This window comes from Vanellus vanellus, assembly GCF_965231255.1.
Source record: "Vanellus vanellus genome assembly, chromosome: 12".
NCBI classification, from domain to species: Eukaryota; Metazoa; Chordata; class Aves; order Charadriiformes; family Charadriidae; genus Vanellus; species Vanellus vanellus.
The window spans coordinates 21,862,203-21,885,073 of NC_138917.1; the positions used below are offsets into that span (position 1 = coordinate 21,862,203).

At 52.3% G+C, this 22,871-nt stretch overlaps 1 protein-coding gene across 1 annotated transcript in view; it reads right to left on the reverse strand.

Moving 5' to 3' along the window:
- HYDIN (HYDIN axonemal central pair apparatus protein) overlaps positions 1-22,871 on the reverse strand; it is a 161,422-nt gene that overhangs the window by 62,855 nt on the left and 75,696 nt on the right. The window contains exons 18-22 of the mRNA XM_082489568.1: positions 15,687-15,925; positions 13,055-13,310; positions 10,498-10,641; positions 8,664-8,807; positions 7,499-7,812 (exon numbers count right to left, since the gene is read on the reverse strand). Of these exons, the coding sequence (XP_082345694.1) occupies positions 7,499-7,812; positions 8,664-8,807; positions 10,498-10,641; positions 13,055-13,310; positions 15,687-15,925 (1,097 nt within the window). The remainder of the gene's footprint in view (positions 1-7,498; positions 7,813-8,663; positions 8,808-10,497; positions 10,642-13,054; positions 13,311-15,686; positions 15,926-22,871) is intronic.

The window sequence follows — 22,871 nt, forward strand, 5'->3', positions numbered from 1 at the left end:
CACTGGGGACAGCTGGGGACGAGTGTGGGTTGATGGAGGCAGGCGGGCGAGGGGACAGTTACCACCACAGAGGAAGCAAGCAAAGCAAGCTCACAGTTGGAAAGGTTTCCCCCGGAGGAGAAAGATGACTCTCCCGAGGGCAGAGGGGCTGAAAAAGCAGCAGTGAGTTGGGTGCTCTCAAAAGCACATGGCATGGCAGTTGGCCCAGAAGGACCCGTGGGGTGGCCGGTTCCCCCAGGGACTCCAGCTTCCCTCTGCTATGTGAAGCGGATGGTGGGGGGATAAATCAATGCTTCTCGCACAATCCCACACTGCTAAGTCCAAGGTGGGCACCTCACTGGGGCTGCCCCGCTCTTGGCAGAGCCCCACCAGATCTCCCCGTGAGCTGAAGTCCTCTCCAAGCTGCTGCGCTGTAGAGAGCTAAAGGTTTCCCTTCTCCTTTGCCCTCCCTCTCCAAGTCAGGAGATAGGGATTTATGGTGATCCCCCCCTAACCTCCCCAAATCCTCACCCAGGCTGTTGGAACACAGCATCCATACTCTCTTAACCCGATTGCTACTTGTTCTCGGAGGAGGCAAAGATGATCCGCCTGCTTCTGCGAGCAGCACGACCACCAACGCCCCCGCGCAGGAATTGCGGTAACCTCAGCTCTTCCCACTGGGGCTATTTTCAGGGTTGAAGAGTTAGGCCAGCTGGATGAGATAGGATATATATATATTTTTTTAAAATTATTTTAAACGGGGTCATTTAACAGCATCTTTCGCAGTGCAGGGCAGCTCCTACACCTACAGCACGTGGAGCCGGTGGCCGTGACAGCGCCGTCCCCCAGCAAAGAGAAGGTCTCGGCACAGGCAGAGCTCGTGCCCTGTAAGCGTCGCTGGCGAAGAAACCATTGGGGGACCAAAATACCGGCTGTGGCCAGTTGGCTTTTAGGGGAACGGAAAGCGCTGCTTCTGCTCCACTCTGGGACAAATCTTCTGCCTCCTCTGCGATAAGACGGGGAAACAGAGCGCCGGCACGTGCGGGGCAGATCCCACCCTTTCTGAAAAAGAAATCCTCGATGACGTCTTTGGAAACAATCTCCGTGACTGGGATTCTCCTCATCCGCCTTAAACCAGCCACTAAGCAGTGAAGGGGTCCGAAACCCACCCAAACCTCACGCTGTCCGTCCACCCAAAATCATCATTCCAGCCTCACGCCGGACAAAATCCTCGTTCACTGGAAGGGTTTTTGCCGCGAATGCCTGTCTTGGCAGCAGCCAGCCCAAGGGGCTCCATCATCTCTGCACTGGGAAGCGCCTTGGACCGGAAGGAATCATGACAAAAATCCCCAGTGCAGACTTATGCCCAAAAAACTTGTGAAGATTCGTCTCTTGGGTTCAAATTTGGCTTTGAGCCCCACATCTCAAGAATTTATAGGTTTCTCAGCTGCCCTGTGAAGACAGGGATGCACCAAAGAGCACAGCGGTACTCGGAACGACAGCCTTGGATTGAGCGATGCCAGTGGGCGCAGATGGATTTTTCGCCTAAGGCAAGCGTGAGCTTTCCTCTTTGAGCTTGAGCTCTGCATCCTTGAGGATGCTCTTCGCAGGGAGGTGGAAAAGAGTGAAAGGTGAGAAACAGCTGGAGAAATGAAGAGAAACCAGGTCGGGAAAATTGTGTCCCTTCACTCATCGTTGCCACACGGCAAGTGACAGTAGGTCCAGCAAATAAACAGGAGTAAGCGGCCCATCCTGCCACCTGGATTCCATCCGACGGCTTCCCTACTCAGAGCTCTGCCAGAGAGATGAAGCCGAAGCGGCAGCAGCGGCTGCCGAATCGATGCTCTCGCTCTGCCTCAGCCGGGCAGCGAGCTGCTCCCGGGGACCAAACAACAACAACAACAAGATATAAATCCAAGTGATTTTAAATAACAAAAAAAAAAAAAAAAAGACAAAATAAAATATCATAATTTTGTTTCACCAACGATAAAGCTCCGCAGAGACGGGACTGGAGCGGCAGCCCAGAGGGAATTAGAGCCCGAGCCACCCAGGCAGCACGGGCGCAAGGGCATTTATAGGGAGAAGGACGCTGTTGGCGGGGCAAGCCTAGCTCGGGTTCCCGCTGCGTGCTGCGGGTAACCACGGTGTTCAGAAAGCAGAGAGAGGAGTTGGCAGGTCCCCAGGTTTGCTAACCGAACATCGCCGCCAGAGCAAGAAGTCACCTTCCAGCCCGCGTTTGCTGGCCGGCTATAAAACCAGAAGGCAACCCCCCGTCCGACCACATGGACATCTCCCATACTTTGTCCTGACGGCACAGGACAGAGCCAGGGAGAGAGTCAGCTGCCTGACAGCACCTTGGGTGGGACGTGAAGTGCATTTTTTACTCCACTAATGCTTTCTCCTTCGCTTTCCCTGCCCTCAGTCCACTCCTCCAACACCCTGCTGCCACCAAGGCGAAGGAAAGCTCTCGGGGGCTGTCACCCTGGCGCAAAGGAGGAGGCTGACCCTCAGAAAACCCGAGCGTAAGAGGTAAAGCCATTCCCACACAGCCATTCCAGGCTCCAACCTCCCTTGCAATTGCCCAAGTAAAAGTCCTCCAGGCACGTGACAGCGTGACCGGTGGTCAGAAGCGCTGGGGCAGCAGAAGCTGTCTCAAACCTGCGGCTTCCCAGCAAATGAGCTGGGAAAAAGGAGCCCTGTGCTGAAAGGCACTGAGGTGGAAGATGCACAGTGAGGGTCACCATGCTGAAGGTAAAGATCATAGAATCATAGAACAGTTTGGGTTGGAAGGGACCTTGGAGACCATCCAGTGCCACCCCCCTGCTATGGGCAGGGACACCTCCCACCAGCCCAGGTTGCTCCAAGCCCCGTCCAACCTGGCCTTGAACACCTCCAGGGATGGGGCAGCCACAGCTTCTTGGGGCAACCTGCGCCAGGGGCTCACCACCCGCACAGCAAAGAATTTCTTCCTGATATCTCATCTAAATCTCCCCTCTTCCAGTTTGAAGCCATTCCCCCTCATCCTATCACCACATACCCTTGTAAACAGTCCCTCCCCAGCTCCCCCATAGCCCCTTTACGTACTGGAAGGCCACAGTAAGGTCTCCCCGGAGCCTTTTCTTCTCCAGGCTGAACCACCCCAACTCTCCCAGCCTGTCCTCACAGCAGAGGGGCTCCAGCCCTCCCAGCATCTCTGGGGCCTCCTCTGGCCCCGCTCCAACAGCTCTGTGTCTTTCCTATGTTGGGGGCTCCAGAGCTGGATGCGGTACTCCAGGTGGGGTCTCCTCAGAGCAGAGGACTTCATGAGCTTGGCTTGGGCCCACCTCTCCAGCCTGTCCAGGTCCCTCTGGACGGCATCCCTCCCCTCCAGTGTGTCTACCTCGCCACACAGCTTGGCATCATCGGCAAACTTGCTGAGGGTGCACTAAATCCCACTGTCCATGTCACCAACAATGATGTTGAACAGCCCTCATCCCAGTACCGACCCCTGAGGAACACCACTCGTCACTGGTCTCCACTTGGACATTGAGCCATTGACCACAACTCTTTCAGTGCGACCGTCCAGCAAGACAGAGCAGCTTACAGACGTGCTGCAAATAGGAAATCATCACCGCCAACCTTCATCCTGATAAAGCATCTGTGTACCACACCGACTATCTGGTTTACGTCTCTAATATAGACCTGGTAATGCCACACGCTCACTTACTCCTGGCTCCAAACCCCTCCTCAGCGCTCAGTATTTACTTTTCATCCTTTCTGGGGTGGGGAACGGGTCAAATTTCCCCAAGTCTGCCTTGCTTCAGCTCCCTAGTCTCTCTGTCCACGAGCACAGAGCCTCTCCGTAAGCCATTCACACCACCCAGACTGCCACCCCAGAGGTGACGTGTGCCCGGCACCCAGCCCTTGCTCTCAGAGACTCCGTCTCCGAGAAATAAGAGGCCACTTCTCTGTCACGTGGAACGAACCGCTTCCCCGCTGCCGCCAAACCACACGCAGCTGAAGGATGAGTTCAGCAGCACGTTTCCATCGGGACTCAGCCCTCCTTCTCCACGTTCCCCACGGGATTTAAGCAGGAATAGTAACACCCGTGGGGCTACCGAAGCCCCAAACGCACTGTGCCAAGGAGCTGATAGCGCTGGGGGGGAGGGGTGAGAAGGGGGTACGCTCTGCTGTCCCTCATCTGAGGCTCCCCAGCGGCGGGGCCACGGTGGATATATGCATTTCTGATGTGTCTTCTCACTGCTCATGTTGTTACCTCTCCCCTCCGGTGGCTGACAGAGCACCGCTGTCAGATTTTTGCCTTGCCCTGTTTTTCACTGTCGGCATTTTCCATTTCTTCCTTGTTATGAAAACAACAAAGCAAAAAAAAAAAAAAACAAACCCATCAAATATAAGACAGAATTGGTTTGGTTTGGGTTTTTTTTTTTGTTTGTTTTCTTTTTCCCCCCCCCGGTCGGTAACAAGGCTGGGATGCGGCTCGCAGGATCCCTGCGGCGCAGCCTGCCAGGGGACGTGGAAGGAGAGAAGGGCAGGGGCAGCAGGCACTATTAATGCTATAGAAAGACCCACTTGAGAAGAGAAAAGGTCCTATAGTTTGTTCAAACCAAAAATCGGTAGAGAAAATCCTGGCTGGGAAGGAAAGAGTCGTTTTCTACCCGTTTAGCTCAACAAACCCTTTCCCCAAAGAATCTACCGGCAATTCATTACGCCGGATTTGTAGCCAAGAAGTTCCCGCTCTCCAGAGATGTCGGATCAACACACGGAGGGGGTTTGACATCTGCCACGGAGATGCAGAGCTCCCTGCTGATCCATCCTGGCACGCGGACCGCTCCGCATGCGTTAGCTCTATCCCAGGGAGGGAACGTGTCTCGCACGAAGGGGACAAAGAGGCGATGCAGGAGCAGCGACGCTCAAGGTAAATGACAGGGTGTGGGTCCTTAATAAAGGATGAAAACTCTAGAGAACAGCTAAGTTTGGGGACGGACAAGCCTTTGGCAGCCTTTGTCACAGGTCTCTAAGAAAATCCTTGTATATCCTCTGGATTTAATGTCTTCCTTTTGATGGGAATCCCAAACAAAGCCGAGAAGCTGGGCAGTGCCCTTAGAAAGGGGGACGAATCAGTCTTTCAGGATGAAACCTTAGTAAGAAATATGATGAAGTGTTTGAATTTTGCTCCGTTTCTACTATTCTCCTGCTGGGCGCTTCTGGAGATCCATTCCAAAGCCGCAGAAAACATCATTTTGGTGCAAAGGCTTAACTCAACTTTGAGCTATCAAAGGTCCAAGGGGTGAGAAGAGCCTGTTCTCAGTCTGTCTCTAACCACGTAGGTCTAGAAGAAGAGTAACCATGAGAGATTTATGGCTCAACAGTGCCAGACAGTTGGTGGGAGTTGGGCATGTCCAACCACACAGCAAAGGTTGGACAATTAGAAGAAAAATAAAATAAAAAAATATCTAAGCGCACAGAGCCTTGTCCAGGCAGAGAAGCAACATTTTTCTCTCCTGGCCAAAATAAATGTGTGTGTCTGATTGATGCTGGGAGTCTCTGATGACAGACTCCAGCAAGGTTAGATGTATGGATGGTTAAATTCTATTGATCTCACCTTCATGAGACCTGATGTTTGATTCCCTCGATGTCAGAGCGAGTTAGTTTGATCCAATAATTTAGAATACCAACAGTGCTTAATGCGGACCAGAAATAATATCTGACACGCTGCCCTTCTGCCGGGCTCTTAATGAGCAATTTGAGGTGTTAATAGCTCGGAGACCGTCTCCATTTCCAAGCTCTGCCACAGAGGATCACATGGTGTCTGCTGTGGGACCCAGAGAGAGTACATTACTGCTTAATTAACATGCAGAGCAGAAAAGGGAGCTGTCATAACGTCCACAGCGCTAACGAGCCAGCAAAGGGGATGTGCCAACCCCTTCGGAGCCGCTATCCTGCCAAACGCTCAGGACCCTCCGTGACTACCGACTGCGCAGAGTTGGGTGACTCAGCACGCGTTGGAAGAAGGAGCACCTTGCAGGCTCAGGTCCAGCAAAGCCAATTTAGGCGGAGACGGGGTAATTAAAAGCTGAAAACTGATTCAGCATTCACATTTTCCAAAAGCCTAAATTGGTTATTAAAAAAAAAATAAAAAAAAAGTAAGATAAACAGGCAACCTGCCAACAAGTGGCCCCAGAGGAAATTAATTCCACACAGGCTGCGCCGTAATGTGCTTGTTTCTCTGTTATTATAAAATATATGTATTGTTCTATCATCAAAATTAGATTTTCCCTTTAGCCGGTAATTAAACCCTAATCTAATTTACCAGGAGATGACAGGGTCTTCCAAGCGGAGCTTTCAGCCCCGCTCCCCTTTCCCTGCCCACCTCCCTCCCTCTGCTTTTGCAGACGTTTCCCCTGCGTTTTAGGGTCTCTTCTTGGAGATGCCGCGCGTCAAGACGGACCGCACGAAAGACCTGCCATCGCTTGGTAAGACCCAGCTGGGAACGGGCAACCCCAGCGCCCAGGTCTCCCCTCCCCCAAGCCCTCCTCGCAGCAACAGCTAATTTCCAGTTCCCAATAAGTCGCCTCCTCCGAGCCAGACCCCAATTCCCTAAACAAAACTGTTTATTGATGATTTCTGTTATTTGTAATAGCAGCGCTTCTGCGCACGCTGGTTCCCTTCGCCGGGTTTCCTAGGGCGTTATGGAAAAACCATTTGCCGCTGTAATTAAAACTACCCAGATTAGACTTTTGTACTACGCAGAGAGGCCGCAGCGGGAAGAACGGCGATAAATGTGTTTACAGATGTGCTCCAGCACCACTGCGAGATGGCTTTTGGGGCTTGGAAACCACGGGCCGGCGCTTGGATGGCCGTGCTCCGCAGGGACGCTCAGACAAGTGCTCCCACCGACATCTACGGCTGTACTCAAAGCCATGGCAGAACCTGCCGTTTTGCTGTAAAATAGCCGTTTTGTGAACATGACGCGTGGTTTTAATTGATGGAAACTCCCTTCCCCAAGGTAGTCTTTGCCTCAGGCCACCGTGGTCTGAGAAAGCAGCTTTCCCCACCAGCTTTCCTTCCCAGGGGAGCCAGTATGGAAGCACCAGCAAGAGACTTGGGACAGCAGCACGTCATGCTGATGGCAGTGCCTGTGTAGGTTCTTGGGATGAAATGACAACAAATAAGGTTGGCAGGGAAGGAAGAGAGGTGACGTTATACACCTGCTTGTCCCACGGGCTAAGCATGGGGTTTTCAGCTCCAGCAATAAAGCAGGACTCCAGGTTATGGGCTGTGCAAAAAGTGTTGGTAGCATCTTACAGCCCAAGCTTCGCTGGAGAACATTGTCTCCTTCCCAGCATCAAATTGGTGGAGATCACCTATTTCCTGAGCGTCTACCCTGACCGCAGCTGCTGGGTGTTATTTCCACAAGGAAGAGTTGAAAGCAATTTGTCAGATCCCGTGGCCTTTGCAAAGTACAAACAGGGCACCAGGAAGGAGGAGAGCTTCAAGGAGAAGACAAAAGAGCACATACCTCATCTGGTTCACGCGGCTGTCTGTCAGGAACGACCAGTGGTACTGGACAAGAAGCGGGCTGCAGTTGGTCATCTTGATGTAACGCACATCTTCAGTGTCGTTCAAGATGCAGCCAAAGTCCACGGCCATGGTCTGGATATGGAGATTTGGAAAGTAGACTTCTCCCCGAATGGTGACCTGCTCCTCATGAGGATGCTCCAGAAACTGTATCTTCAGAGCCTTCTCTACTACCCGCATACTCAAATCCTCTTCATAAGCAGGGTTAAATCTGACGGAGAGATGAAGTTCCTCCCCTATCTCCAGCTTCACGGGCTGCAAGGAGATGAAGAGTATTAATCACCAGTATGATGAAGTCCCAAGGTCTGACAGCCTGAAACGCGTAAACGTTCACAGTGTGACCCCAACGTAGACTTCTCAGTTCATTGTTTTCTTCACAGTGTGAGCATGACTACAAGCACCACCACACTCTTGTCTGAGACTATCTCAGGCTCATGTCTCTGTGCTCTGCATCGATACAAGAGGGAAATAAATATTGTTCTACTGAATTCTGGACCCACAGAAGACTGTATGTTAAATACACAACCAAATCGGCGCCCTGGCATGCCGAGGCCTTTTACCCTGACCCTAGAGGAACTCCTTTATCCTCACAGCACCAGGGACACAGCATTGCAGCCTCACCCTTGCAGGAGCTAGTCACTGGCATGGCACAGAAGCGGTGGCCGTGCCCACAACAACACGTGTTTAGCAGAGTCCACGTCCAACACCTTCCCCCCGTAACGGGGCGGGTGCCAGGCAGAGGCTGGAGGAGCACCCTCAGCCTTCCTGAAAGCAGGGCCGCCCTTGGAGAGGGCAAGTTGCTCTTGAGGTGATCTGCGAACGGCTGCTGGAGAGCTGGGATGGCTTCCAAGAGACCACCTTTACTACATGACTTGCCCAGACCTAGTTGCCTGCTCCCCTCTCTCCTCGTGCCTTAAAGCCGGGATATATTTCCCCAATTCAGATGATCTTTGCCTTCAGCAGCTCGTTTTGGATCCGATTTAGTTCGGGTCAGTCTACTGTCAACTCTAAGCTTCTCTACTGGAGGACTTCCCAAACAGAAAGGTACCACCACACTCCTCCCTCCTCAAACCCCACCACCAGCAGGAAGGTCCATGGCCGCTCACCTGAACGTCGGCAGGGAAGGGCTGTCTGTCTGCATCGCAGATTAAGAAGGGTTGCTCTAAGGCCAGGACAACGCTGAGTGGCAGGGAGGAGATGTTTTTTAAAGAGAAAGGCTTGTACTGAAGAGCGAGGACATCACTGGGTTGCTACAGAAAGAGGAGACAAGGAAAAAAAGCAGTTTGAAGTGGCCGTGGACCTCCTTCCCTTTGATGCACTTCTCATTTTTCAACCTCCAAAGCGCATACATCTCTATTTACTATTTTTATTAGTTTCTCCCCTTCCAGAAGGCTTTTCTCTAAGTATAATCAGATGCGTTTCATGTTTAGAAGCCACAGCAGCCCCCGGGGGATGGGAAACGGTCTCACCTATGGATGAGGGAATCGGAGCCCGAGAGGAGCCAGCTGCTTCAACAGGGTCAAAACCAGAAAGTTTGTCTCTGGGTTTTGCAGCAGAATGGCCCAAGACGGTTCTCACTCGCATACAGTAATTTCTTATAACCGTATCAGCTCTAACAGCCTCGTGAAAGCAGTGAGGCTACTCGGAGGAGGATTTGGCCCGTAGCGGAGAGCCCGCAGGAGCCCAAGGTTAGCTTTGAGCATTTCCACGCATGCACAGCTGGCTACAAACCTTGAGGGCTTGTTGGCAACGTGTCTCCTTCTGCCCCTGCTACAGTGAGAAGGCGTCTGCAGCCTCAAAGCTAAGCTCAGCCTAAGCTATTTCTTCCTGTTTACGCATCGTTCTGGGCTGCCTGCGTGGTTTATATAAACCAGACGGTGTTTGGGAAGCTAGTTCTGGGTGTATCGATATCAAGCACTCGATAAATCGGAGCGCGTGGCATCAAGCAGACCGCAGGCAGACATCGGGGAGAGCTGGAAAGCTTCTAATTAAAATCTGAACTGCCTCTTCACAGGATTTTGTGCTTCTCTGGAAGCCTGGGAACCAGGGGAGAGACCTGAAAACACCGAAACTAAATAATGAAATATCTTCTCTTTCTCAGACACCTCGCGGGAGAGGGAGAGCTGATGCAGGAGTCGGGATCCAGAGGCTAAAGGGCACCTGCTTTGGGCTGGTGTTATCACCACTGCAGCTGAAGGATGTCTGCGAGTCCTTTGAAGAAGGTGACACTTAGGGAAATGCAAAGAGCTAGCATCCGTACCGACAGCAGAGAAGGCAAAGAGAGACAAGAGATGGCGTTTTTTCTTCCTCAGCCTGAGGAACTGACAGCAATCTCAGTTTTTCTCAGGTTCCCTACAGGATCGGTGTTCAGAATTCACCGTCCCTTGGAGGATCCTCAAAAACCTCCCTTTATACCGAGTGCAGAAACTGGTGTCTCTCTAGAAGTGCCCGTGATCCACCCTCAATTTTACTTCAGTGAAATTAAAAAAAAAAAAAAAAACAACCAACAAACAGTCCCATCTCTAAAAACACCCTCCCTTACTTTACAAAGCAGGGTGAGGAGGGGGTTTAGCATCGCCCAGCTCCAGCGATCCGCTCCCCCGCCTGCAGCCCCCGCGCACCAGGTGGCTGTGCAAACCCCGCGCTGATCTCGTGGGTCCCACGCGTCTCACCCCGTGCCCCTTCGGCTCAGCAGCTCAAGCCTGTCTCCACGTCGCGAAGGGCACAATAGAGCCGGTGAGACTATCCCCAAACCCCGAGGAGGAAAATAACCATCTCGGTGTTAACACCAAAGCTTGGTCCTGCTCAAATCAACAGCCAAAGCCCCACGGACTTGGAGAAGCTGTTTAATTTCCTCCTCTGAACACAAGCACACACGCCCCATGGGCTGTCGGTCACCAGCCACGCTCTTAAATGCCAGGATGGAATCCCGAGACTTACCTTCTCCACCCGGAAAGCGATTTCTCTGGTGGACACTTGCAGAATGGGAGCAACGAACTCACACGTGACGTCCACTTGCATTATCTGTGCCTTCCCTGCCTTGCTGCCCACGATGGCGTGGCACAGCAGCCGCTCCTTCACCACCTGCGGGCAAGAGTCACGCGTCAGCCGGTGGCCGCTAGCAGGGCATCGTCCAGAAAAAAAAAAAAGCCCATACTGCATTCGCTAGCCACCCGACCGCCGACATAAAGGGTTTTGATAGCCTGGATAAAAACCGTGCCACGGGATCTTGGCCATCAACGGGTATTACTGCCATAGAGTTCATAGAGTTCAGTCACTGGTCTCAGCAATAACCCCCTTTTTACCATAGAATGGTTTAGGTTGGAAGGGACCTTAAAGATCATCCAGTCCCACCCCCCTGCCCTGGGCAGGGACACCTCCCACCAGCCCAGGTTGCTCCCAGCCCCGTCCAACCTGGCCTTGAACACCTCCAGGGATGGGGCAGCCACAGCTTCTCAGGGCAACCTGTGCCAGGGGCTCACCCCCCTCAGAGTGAAAATTTCTTCCTAATATCTAATCTAAATCTCCCCTCTTCCAGTCTGAAGCCATTCCCCCTCGTCCTATCACTACATGCCCTCGGAAAATGTCCCTCTCCAGCTCTCCAGGAGCCCCTTTAGGAACTGCAAGGGACTCTAAGGTCTCCCCAGAGCCTTCTCTTCTCTGGGCTGAACCCCCCAACTCTCCCAGCCTGTCCTCCCAGCAGAGGGGCTCCAGCATCCTACCTATTCTGCACTCAAATGTCTGTAACGCTACACCCCAAGATCCACAAAAGGCACTTGTGAGCCACGTGCTGCCTACAACTGCAATAATCCCTGCCCCAAATGGTTATTGCTTTGATGAGCCCCGTTTCTAAGCATAATGCTTACAGAAAGCCGTAGGAAGTGATTTAAAAACAAACCACAAAACAAACTCTATCAAGGGAAGCAGGTGATAGAAGGGCCAATGCCAGCAAACCCTCCCTTGGAAGCTTAGTGGAAAGGATCCATGGGAAAAACCCAAGCAGCCAGCCTGCCTTCAGGTAAAGAGGGGATCACTCATTCCTAGGATGTTCTGTGCTCTCCTAGAGCCGGTTTTAAAAAAAATCTCCCCAGGAAAGAGATATCTTGCACTTCACGTGCAAACCCTCTGCTAAAGTTGGATGCTCTTACATTCAAGACTTTTTTTTCCTGTTTTCTCATGGTTTCACTTCCCCAAATTCCTCCCTTCTTTTCTCACTCTTACCCCAATACAACACCACAATCCGACTCCTCCTTGGAGCCTACAGCCTTCAAAATCACCAGTGTTGCTCATGCAATGCGGACAGTTGTCCTCTTGACCAACCTGAAGAGCAATCAAGTTCCCAAGACCCAAGGAAGGTGGAAAGCCTGCTCCCCCAGCGTCTTGGCTTTGGCTCCAGGAGCCAGGTAGCCACAGCTGAGGTCATGGATGCCCGTTCAGTTTTCCAGGCAAGACATCCTCTCCAGTGCCCTGAGCATTTTATTTCCTTTCTGGTACCTTTCCCCCCCCACTTCGTGCTCTGAACTGCACAGGGACAGTCCCATCACAGTCAACTGAGTGGGCAGTCAAGTCTTCTTCAAGCTACCACCAAGGCAACCCTTTAAAACACCTTTCAAAACACTAAGCAGGAGCTTAACACAGACTTATTCCACATTCACTTAAACATCAGTGCCCAGTGGTCCTGAAGCCAGGGAAGGCACACCAGGGTTAGCCAGCAGCTTCTCTGCAGGGTTGGATTTCCCCCGGAAAGAAGGGGTCGGAGAGGAGAATAACCAGTGATCCCGCTGAAATGTCCCCCCCTCTGAACTGCCACCCGAGGGTGCTGCGAGACCCGGCTGCCCTTGGGACACAGGGGGCCGGCTGAGAGACCGGGAGCGAGCTGTTATGGAAATATTGACAAAAGTCAAGCCGTCAATTATAACGATCCCTGGGAACAGTTCCCCCACATAGAGAACGTCACTCCGATCATTAGAGCTGACACATGGCGTTCGTTTTTCTCCTCCAGGACTCGGCGCTAGACAAGCCCTCTGCCCGTGTTCGTCTACAGAGGAAAAACGATGCTGCTCCCAGACGCTCCCTCCCTTCACAGGTGGTTTTTTTTTCTCCACTCATTGCTTCCCCCAGATATATTACTTTGCCTTTTTTTTTTTTTTTTTAAATTTATTTACTTTCTGCCTGTGCTCCTAGTCACAGCCTAACTTTTCTTCTCTGCCCTTCCTTTCCGCCTCGGCACGCAACACCTCGTAACCTGCCATTCGCCCCTGCGGTAGCAATGCTGCCCTCGGCCCGTATTTTGGGATCAGCAGGTTGGGGTTATGGTAGCTATAGAAACACCAAAAAAAGCCTTAGCAACTGGTGCTGCCATGGTAACTTGTGGCGTTAAAAACAGTTTCTTGAAAGCACTCGCTCATCGTCTCAGGCGAATGTCAAGGGGCTGCAGAAGAAGTCCCAGTGGAGGCGATCTGATGGGGGAAGGCTCAGCGCTCATAGCGGATCTCACCTGGGGAGTGCTGGAGAAGCCTTCCAGCATCATCTCCATCGTCTTGCCTGGCATCAGCTCCATCCTCAGCGGTCGAAGCTTAAACACGGGGCAAGCAGGTTTGGGGCTCTGGGAAGAATCTCTGCCCTTGGTGTTGCTGATGGCAGGGAGACGATCACGCTGGCGAAACGGGGCGAAACCTTCTGTTGTCCAATAGAGCTGATGGGTGCGCCGTCCTCTGTTCGTTATCTTGAAGTGGTAGCAGCAGGGATTGAAGCTAGAAGAGAAGCAGAGACTGAAAACGTCACGGGAGCTGCCATTTCCCAGCAGTCACCCAGCTTCAGCGCCCTGATGGCCTCATCTGACTGCACGCTCAGCAGTAAAGCCACCTCCGCGAAGGCTGACCTAGCTCAAAGGTTCAACACAAGACAGACCTTGGTTGCCCCCAACTTTATCACCATCACGCAGCTAGTCTTTGCGTACAGCAAGGAAAAGCTTCGTGAAGAACATCAGCATGATCTCGGTAGCTTCGGACAGAGCACCACCAGCCTTTGGTGCCTAATACTTGGGAGAGTTTTTCCCAAGGTGCTTCCTGCAGGTCTCGCTGCGTCAGATCTTAAGTTGGTCTGTCCCGGCTACAAATGGATGGAGGAAGAGGTTCCCTGCCATTTCACCTCCCCCTTGGGAGCTGCTGCCTCAGCCGGCTTCCCTCTGAAGATGCTATTTGGGAGCTGCAGGGTGTATAGACTCATCTGGCGACTTGGGCACCGCTTGCCTCCCTGGTGGGGTCCCTGCCCTGGCACCCATGTTATCCCCCTGGAACCCCCATCCCTCGAGGAGCATCCGACTCTCATCGCCCCCAACATATCACCCTTTGCTTCAACAGCGCAGCCGGTTCGTATTTTAGGAAGATAACTGTGAGAACACAGGATCAACAGGAGTTTCCCCGGTACAAACGCAGCAGCAAGACCGGGTCTAGCTGCTGAGGGAACGGAGCAACATCAAGAGATGAATAACCACAGCTAGATATAAACCAAAATGAATATTCGATGGAAATTGATTCCTTCATGTAAAGGAACACTAACTGCAGGCTGGTCTGGAGTAATTATTTTACCCTCTATAAATCTGAGCGTGGCCAGAGAATGAGTTGTTCCCGGAACAGTGATTTTCTTTTTGAAAGGTACAGAATCTGGGGCTGACAAAATGCACGTCTGCTGCGAGCAGCTAAACACAAACGCAGAAGGGACGGTAGAAAACAAACCAGTCTTTGAAATGGACTGCTAAAAAACGTTTAGTATGAAACGCTTTATGTTACGGACAGCAATAGACAAAACCCTGGAGCGGCTCTGGGTAGATACTCTGGGAAAGCCCAACTCATCCGAGACGTTACTTGCGTCCCACCTCAGGCCAATCATAGAATCATGGTCTAGGTTGGTAGGGACCTATAAGATCATCGAGTCCAACCATCAACCTGACTGCCAAACCCACCACTAAAACAGGTCAACTGGTGGCAGCTCTGGAGCCGACAGTGACGGCAGTGATGCCAACCAGAGCCTGCAGGCTAAGACGGGAAGGGGGGCAGGGGATGATGACGTGACCCACACTGACATCGTCCCCTGCGTTGCGTAGCCAGTTTGCGGCTGCACAGAGCACAGGAAAAGCTGGACCAGCACCAACCTCCCTGACATGGCCCTGCTTAGGTGGGTGGCTTGGGAGTGCATATTTTAAACCCCCAAAATCTATCCTAAATGCTTAAGGTAGGATTAACCTGCTCTTTCTACCCCAAAATTTAGGTCTCGGAGCACCACGGGTCCTCTTTGCAGCCAGGGAAAGGAACAGGCACCTCGAAAAGAAGAGTCTTCTCGTCCCAAGAGGTCTCCAACACAAGACAAACTGCACTTTGAAAGGGCTTATTTTCCTCCCCTGTATAAGAACGTGCCTGGTTTCAGACACACGCCTTAGGATCAGCAAATCCCCCTCCTCCGAGCCAAATATTTAATTAACGCTCTCAATTTAGCCCACTCAATCTCAGCAGACATCTCCTCCTCTCCCATCCAGAGCAGGTCCTGAAGCCACCCTCGCTTGCCCGTGAGTCCGTCTAATAAAGAGCAGGGGAGCCGGGCAAAACGAGCCAACGGAGGGCTGATGCAAGGCAGAGACCAATTCTCCCGCTCCTCCGGGACTCCCGGGCGGAGGGGGAATAAACCAGCCCCGTTAATTTGGTCGAGGAGTTGCTAACAAGCTCCCGCCAAGGTTTTCCGCCGTTGCGAGGCGATACTCCGCAGCGAATGAAAAAGCGAGCAATGGTACTGCGAAGGGAAATATGTTTATACTTGTAATGGAGCGTTTTCCAGCTGGAGGCTTCTGGGACCTGCTGTTTCCCTCCAAATATTTATTTGGTAAAGGGAGGAAATAAATTTATTATAGCTAAGGGCAATTTGGTGAAAATTTAGCAACTGGTGTCCGTTTTGGTGGCTTTTGAGGGTATCTAATGACTTTCAAACGGCCATAAAATGTTTCTAAAGGAATTCCTGTGGTTTCGTTGAAACAGAATCAGGACCTTGAGCACCGAAGGAGAATTAACCTGAAGGACCTCAGCAAAACTCCTCCTTCCTGAGCCCACGGGAGAAGGGGGAGCCAAGAGATACCCTACCTGAAGTGGGGCCCCAAGTTGAGCTCCGGAGCAAAGGGTTTGTCGGTGACAATGGTGGTGCCGATGCCAACAGCCTGGACGGGGATGACGTAAGAACAGCTGTTCTCTATGAACAGGTTCACTTTGTCCTGGAATTTCTCGGTGTCATCCAAGTTTGCTATGACGGTCACAGACAGCTCAGCCTCGGGAGGGATCACTCCTTTACTGGGTTCAATTCTCCAGCGCGAGCATTTGCCAGCCTGTAAGACAAGCCCAGTGCTGACTTAGGATGGAAACCCGTGTCTCCTGCAGGGTGTGGGAAGAGGAAGGACTGAAGATATGAGGGTAAAAAACATAAAGGCTTAATTTCCCTAAATGTTGTGCCTGGAAACAGCAACTAACAGGCTCGCTTTATTTCACCCAACCCAAGTGATGCTCATCAATCAGGAGAAGGTTATTTCCCCTTCACTCTTTCCTTTGGAGCGCGCACCAAGGGAAGCTACTTCATCTCTCCTGGCTTCCCCACAACGGTGGCCAGGTTCACGTAACGGTGCAAGGTCAGAGGAAGCCAGGACTGCTCAAACCCCACCGCAGCAGCCGCACGGCCAAGGGGATACTGCCCAGAGCCCGAAGAATAATTCTGCAAAACCCATTAAACAAAACCCCAGCACAAAAGTCTTCTTTCCCACGAGTTAGCCACTGCTTCTCAACAGCCCCTGAAGGACTGAAGTGCTCAGTTCCCACTGGTCAAACTGGAAAAGGGGAGATTTAGATGAGATATTGGGAAGAAATTTTTCCCTGTGAGGGCCGTGAGCCCCTGGCGCAGGTTGCCCCGAGAAGCTGTGGCTGCCCCTTCCCTGGAGGTGTTCATGGCCAGGTTGGACGGGGCTTGGAGCAACCTGGGCTGGTGGGAGGTGGCCCTGCCCATGGGTTGGAACCAGATGAGCTTTAAGGTCCCTTCCAACCTAAACCATTCTGTGATTCTATGATCGTTAAGCTGCAGTGAGGTGCCCCACTGTCCTTGGCTTTGAAAAATTCAGCTGTAAGTGTTTACAGCGGGGCAGTAGAGAAATAAGCAGAAAGAAAACTGCAAGACATGCCCTGTGGGCATGGCCCAGGCTTCCCAAGCACTCTCTTCCTCTGGTTCCTCATGGACTTTCCGCTACGAATGGGGCAATAAGGGCGCTGGACCCCCAGCCCAATTAAAACCAGAGTCACGGGGAGCAAGCCTGCAGCAGAGATGCGCTCAATGCTCCCTGGCCAGCGTGAAACGCACTGGGATGGAGACGTACCGCTGCCAAGCGTCCGTCACGGTGGTGGTGGTACGTGCACCAGAGTTCAGTGCTGTGTTTAGGACAGGCACTACTCACCCAGAACACTGCAGTGTTGTAAGAGAAGAGGGCTTTTTTTTCTTAATAAAGATCAACGATGTGCTTGATCTAGGTGAAGTTAGCTCGTTTTTCCATCCATCAGGCTGGCGGCACTGAGCTCCAACAGGACACCAGCCAGCCCAAGGGTGAAGAGCATTAAAAAAAAAAACAACCAACCACCAAACCCCAAGCAGCACTTCAAAGTCACAGAAAGCATTTTAAATAACCCCCTCCAAAACAACCTCTGCTAACGATGAGGATAAGAGCGGCTGGAGGCCGGGGAAGCAACAACTTGCTGCGCATCCATGGTCCCAGCAGCGTGCGTAGGTGCCCCAGCTACGGTAACTCCTCGGGCTGACTGCACCCCGCGTGGAGGGCAGGGCAGGTCTGCATCGAGCGGGCCAAAGGCATCGAAATTATTCCAGGCACTGGCAAAAATTAATAAACTCAGCTACATTTAATTTGTCCTCTCGGGCTGCAAGAGAAAGTCTTAAAAAAAAGGCAAGATGAGGATGGGATGAAGGAAGGCGATTGGCACAGGCTAAACGCGGGAGCTCTGCGTCTCCACGGGGAGCAGGTTGGGCTTTTTTCACTCCTACGTTGTCCCCATTCATTATTACCCGCACCCGAACTCTCCACTCTCCTGGTTTGGGACCTCATACTCTGTTAGGGAATATTCTCATATTCTCTTTGAGGTCTGGCTCATTATCTTTTCCTTTTCTGTGCCCCTGACACTCCTCGGCTGCGGAGGAGAAGCAGCGCTTGAAATCCAGGCTGAACCTCGGGGTGTCTACCTAGACTGGAAGATGGCAAATGAAGCAAAACCCGACAGCGGAGCTCCACCGGCTTACCCTGAGAGCTTACACTCATTGAAACGCCATTGGAAAAAAGAAAAAAAAAAAAAACACAACAAAAAAACACAGCACCAAATTCCTTTTCATCTCTAAGGCCAGAGAAGCACACAACCCCGGGCAGGCAGACGAGAGGAGACGGACCTCACTCACCACATAGGATCCCACCAACCCCTCTCCTGTCGTCCCCGCACCCCGTGCGTAGCTGATGCCTCGGAGGCACCCAACTGCGCTGCCGTCAGCCACGGGCTCCCCCGCCAACCCGTTCATGCCAAGCCGGTGGGAGTTAGGTTTGCGTTGACGTTAACGTGCAACTTTTCCTCTGATTCGCGCTGACACAGGGTAGCTCGCTTGAAAAGGAGACCCGATAGCTTTGCTCCAGAGGTGAATCTGCAAGTCTGCTATCTGACAAAGCTCATTTATCAAAGCTTGGCAACGAGCCGGGCGGTAAATTGTACCCAAGAAACTATTACTGAGGAATAATGATAGGCTGTCTCGACGGAGCCAGACTTTGAATTTCCCAGGGTGACCCAGCGCAGACCCACCGTGCCCCGCCAGGCCGACAGCCCACTCCATCGTGTCCTCATTCCTTCCATTAGCGTTTGGTGCGGGTCCAAAGGGCAGCACGGTGCACCACCATCAGGAGACCTGCCAGGATGGAAAGGCTCTGCCGGGCCAGATTCACCCGGGTTTCTAGGTCAGCTTCTGCCCACACCCATCCAGGCTGCGTCCCACAGACAAGAAGTCTCTTGGAGGCATCCTAAAACAAACTCCATCCCTTCAGAGACCAAGATCTAACTTCTGAGAACATCCCTGCCACTTGCTTATCCCTGAACGCTCTGGGAAATGATGCGATAGCGGGATGCGCCGGATAGACAAAGACGGTGGCTATTTTTGTCCCTGTAGGAGCTGGCGCTATTGGACGGCCGAGTCCCTGAGCGCTAGGCAAGGGTTGGGATCAACCACTTAAATCAAGAAGTTCAACATTGAGATGGTTACCTTCTCCCAGGACAGCCTTCCGTTGTGAATAAGAGCTGCCAAAATTAACCGTGGTTATAATGGCCACCAGCGCGCATCTGAGAGAGGGCGGGCCGGCTGCCCTAAGGGCCACCATGCTCTTAAAGCTAGGTAATTAAAGCAATCTGGTCATTCCGGCCTTACACAAGTGAAAGAGGAAGCAGAACTCGGTATTCACCAGGCTCTAGCAGTGAGAGCATTCGCACCGTGCCGGGCAGCCCCGGCGCTTCATGAAACCAAAGGGCAGAGCCTCTAAAGGCCGTTAAAAATATAAAAATTACAGCCTGGCACTCACTGCCACTGATAACACAGCCTAATTTGTCACACTTGGGTCAGCCCACGGCAGACTGCTGAGTGAGCTAACGAAGCTCGCCTCCATTTGTGTCCCCCTGTCCGTAGCTCACCCCTCCAGACCCCATCCGCCCTCCCCGCTGGGCTGGGGCCACCGGTGTCACCGCTCTGCACGTCGGGGTTGGCCAGCCAGGACACGGGCACGGCTCGCCCGGCTGCTGCCAAGCACAACATTTCATAACCGAACTCCTGCTTTTCCTTTGGGAAAAACACTTGGCTGAGTCACTCTTCCTTGCAGGAGCATAATTGCCTCCAAGCCTTCTACCTTTCTTTAATTCAGTTGGCCAACAGGCACACCACAATACGACGAGTTTGGTTTCCCTGGACGAGCAGAATAACAATGTCTTAGGGCTACAGAGATGATGAGGGGAGTGGAGCATCTTTCTGCTGAGGAAAGGCTGAGGGACGTGGGGCTTTTCAGTCTGGAGAAGAGAAGGCTGAGGGGGGATCTTATCAATGCTTATCAGTCCTTCAAGGGAGGGTGCGGGGGGGTGGGAACAGTCTTTTGTCAGTGGTGCCCAGTGACAGGACAAGAGGGAACGGGCACAAACTGGACCATAGGAAGTTCCATCTCAACCTGAGGAGGGACTTCTTTGCTGTGCGGGCGGCAGAGCACTGGCACAGCTGCACAGAGAGGGGGGGGAGTCTCCCCCTCTGGAGCCATTCCAAACCCGCCTGGAGGTGTCCTGTGCCACTGCTGGAGGTGACCCTGCTCTGGCAGGGGGTGGGACTGGGGGAGCTCCAGAGGTCCCTTCCCACCCTCACCACTCTGGGATGCTGTCATTCTATTACTGAAACACAGCAGTTTTGAAAGAGCGTGAACTCATATAAGATACCTGACCCGATAAAAACCCCATGGCCAGGTTTCAGGCACCTTTTCCAAGGTCTCCTCCAAACCTCCGCTCTCCTTTTTAAGGGCCACATGCCCCGGACCAGCAACCCCAGGAGGGACACAGCCTTCCACCCTCCTTGGGTTTCGGTACAACTGGTCGCCAGCACAGGACTGGAAGTTCCTGGCCACGACCCCTGTTGGTGATGGATGCCATGAGTTTCCAGGCATGGTCCAGGCTCTGGCAAGACCAAACTGAGTGGAAATCATCAGCTTGGTACTGCTGCGTTAGCAAAACCCAACCTTTTGACGCCAAGCCAATGGTTTAAGTCTAAAGGCAGCACCACGAGGCGCTGGTGGGACAGCTCTGGAAAGAGTTAAGCCTATGCATCTTGTCTTCAAAAGCTCTGCTCACCTTGGAAGAGGCCACAGATTGAGGGTCAGTGCTGCCCGTACCCTGGAAAGTTAATTTGAACGCTCACGTCTAAATAGCATCGCAGATATCGTTTGAAGGGCACGGGGCTGCCTGCCTGTGTCTCGCTACGAGCAAACACTGACAGGCTGGCCAATTATTCAGATGCTTGGGGGGGAATAAAAAAAAAAAAAGGCAATAAAATGTAATTTACAGTAGATTTAAAACCCACCCTCTTGCCAATTCAAGTTTGCTCCGACTTCAGTGAGAGCAATCGGAGAGAGGTACGAACAATGCCCACGCTCTCTTCAAAGCCTTCCCTCCCCGCAGCCGGCACAATTCGCCCAGATAACAACAAACTCACCCATCAGCCAGAACAAGAAAGGGACTAGCTAAAGCAGCGTCCCTTTATCAGCGCTGTTTTTAAGTTTATCTCCGTGTTTTGCTGTCTCTCCATATGGCCGTTTCTTTAATAAAGGGAACATTGGCAAGAGCTTGAGATAATAAGCAATGAATTAGGAAATGAAACAAATCCTGCACTAATGAGGAGCGAAGCGAATGTGGGAATGGGAACTGCGTGTTCTCTCTTTGCTTACACTGAGTTTGACCAAGAGCCTTTATACGTTGCCTGAAAATTGGTTGACTTTCCTCCAGTGAATCCCAGTGAGAAGATAAACAGTTACAGCTTTTTGTTTGTTTTTCTGTTAAATAAGGAGAACTTGGTCTCTTCTGCAGAGTTATCTCCAGAAAATCTGACGGCAGCTCATCCCTGGGAAGGTGGAAGGGGATGTGCTCGCCGGGGACTCTCCTGAAGATGACAACACATCTGGCTGTAGGACCACCACTGGAATCCAGGCGGCAGTGAGCTCCGTGGGGAGCACAGGGCTGTGGGTTAGGGAGGTCAAGGATCAGGTCAAAGGAGACAGGACCCCAAATTAGGATTGTCACAAGAAGGGGAAGTCCTAAGAAAGGTTTTCTCTCTCCTCCCTCTTTACAAGGCACCGGGAAACCACCATTTTCCTTCCTGCGGTGGCACATAACAGACCCAGCGTGGTGGTTATGCAGGCAGAAGAAAGCTGCCACTGATTAACCAAAATTACACCCCAGGCCCGCCCTTTCTTTCCCTGATCACAGAGGCATGATAGGCAGCTGCCTTCCGTGATGCCGAGAGATGTCATTCTTCGTAGCCGAATAAAGGATCCCTGAGAAGACACAGTGACAAAGAACAAGTAGGAAACGATCAAAGAAAGATGTTTTTTTTTCCTCTCTGCCTTTCTGCAAGGAGAGCAAACGCTTCCATTAATCAATAACAACTCTTTTGCGCTCGTCAATATGGAAAAAAAAAAAAAAAAAAAAAAACCACAACAAAATCAAATCAGATGCTCAGGGAAACAGGAAAAGAAGATGACAGGCAGCAGCAAGGAGGAGAAACAGCCACCTTTTTCAGCAGGTCGCGTCAGCCCCCAGCTAAGCTGCAGCAGCTCCTTTGTGCTGACCTATTCCTCCAGTTTTTTTTCTACCCATGAAAAAGGCAAACCCTCCCCTTGCCGGATCCAAAGGGTGCTCTAACAGACCAGGCTGCCTGGCAGCTGGGAAAGCAATCTGACATGGAAAAGTACAGCAGGCAGACCCGGGATTCAGTGGACGAGCACCAGAAGACACGCTGGTCCCAAGGGTCAGAGATGCTGGATCCACAGGCCGAGGCCAATGGTGTGAGGTTCAACAAGGCCAAGCGCCGGGTCCTGCACTGGGGTCACACCAACCCCATGGATGCTACAGGCTTGGGGCGGAGTGGCTGGAAAGCTGCCTGACGGAGAAGGACTTGGGGGTGGTGGTGGACAACCGGCTGAATATGAGCCAGCAGTGTGCCCAGGTGGCCAAGGCGGCCAACAGCATCCTGGCCTGTATCAGCCATAGTGTGGCCAGCAGGACTGGGGCAGTGACCGTCCCCCTGTGCTCGGCACCGGTGAGGCCCCACCTCCAGTGCTGTGTTCAGTTTTGGGCCCCTCACGACAAGAAAGACACTGAGGTGTTGGAGCGTGTCCAGAGAAGGGCAACGGAGCTGTGAGGGGTCTGGAGCACACGGCTGGTGAGGAGTCACTGAGGGACCTGGGGGCGTTCAGCCTGGGGAAAAGGAGGCTGAGGGGAGACCTTCTCGCTCTCTACAGCTCCCTGAAAGGAGGGGGTAGCGAGGGGGGGTTGGTCTCCCAAGGAACAGGCGATGGGACAAGAGGAAAATGGCCTCAAGTTGCGCCAGGGGAGGTTTAGATTAGACATTAGGAAAATTTCTATACTGAAAGTATTACCAAGAACTGGACCAGGCTGCCCAGGGAAGTGGTTGAATCACCATCCTTTGATGTGTTTAAAAGCCATCTA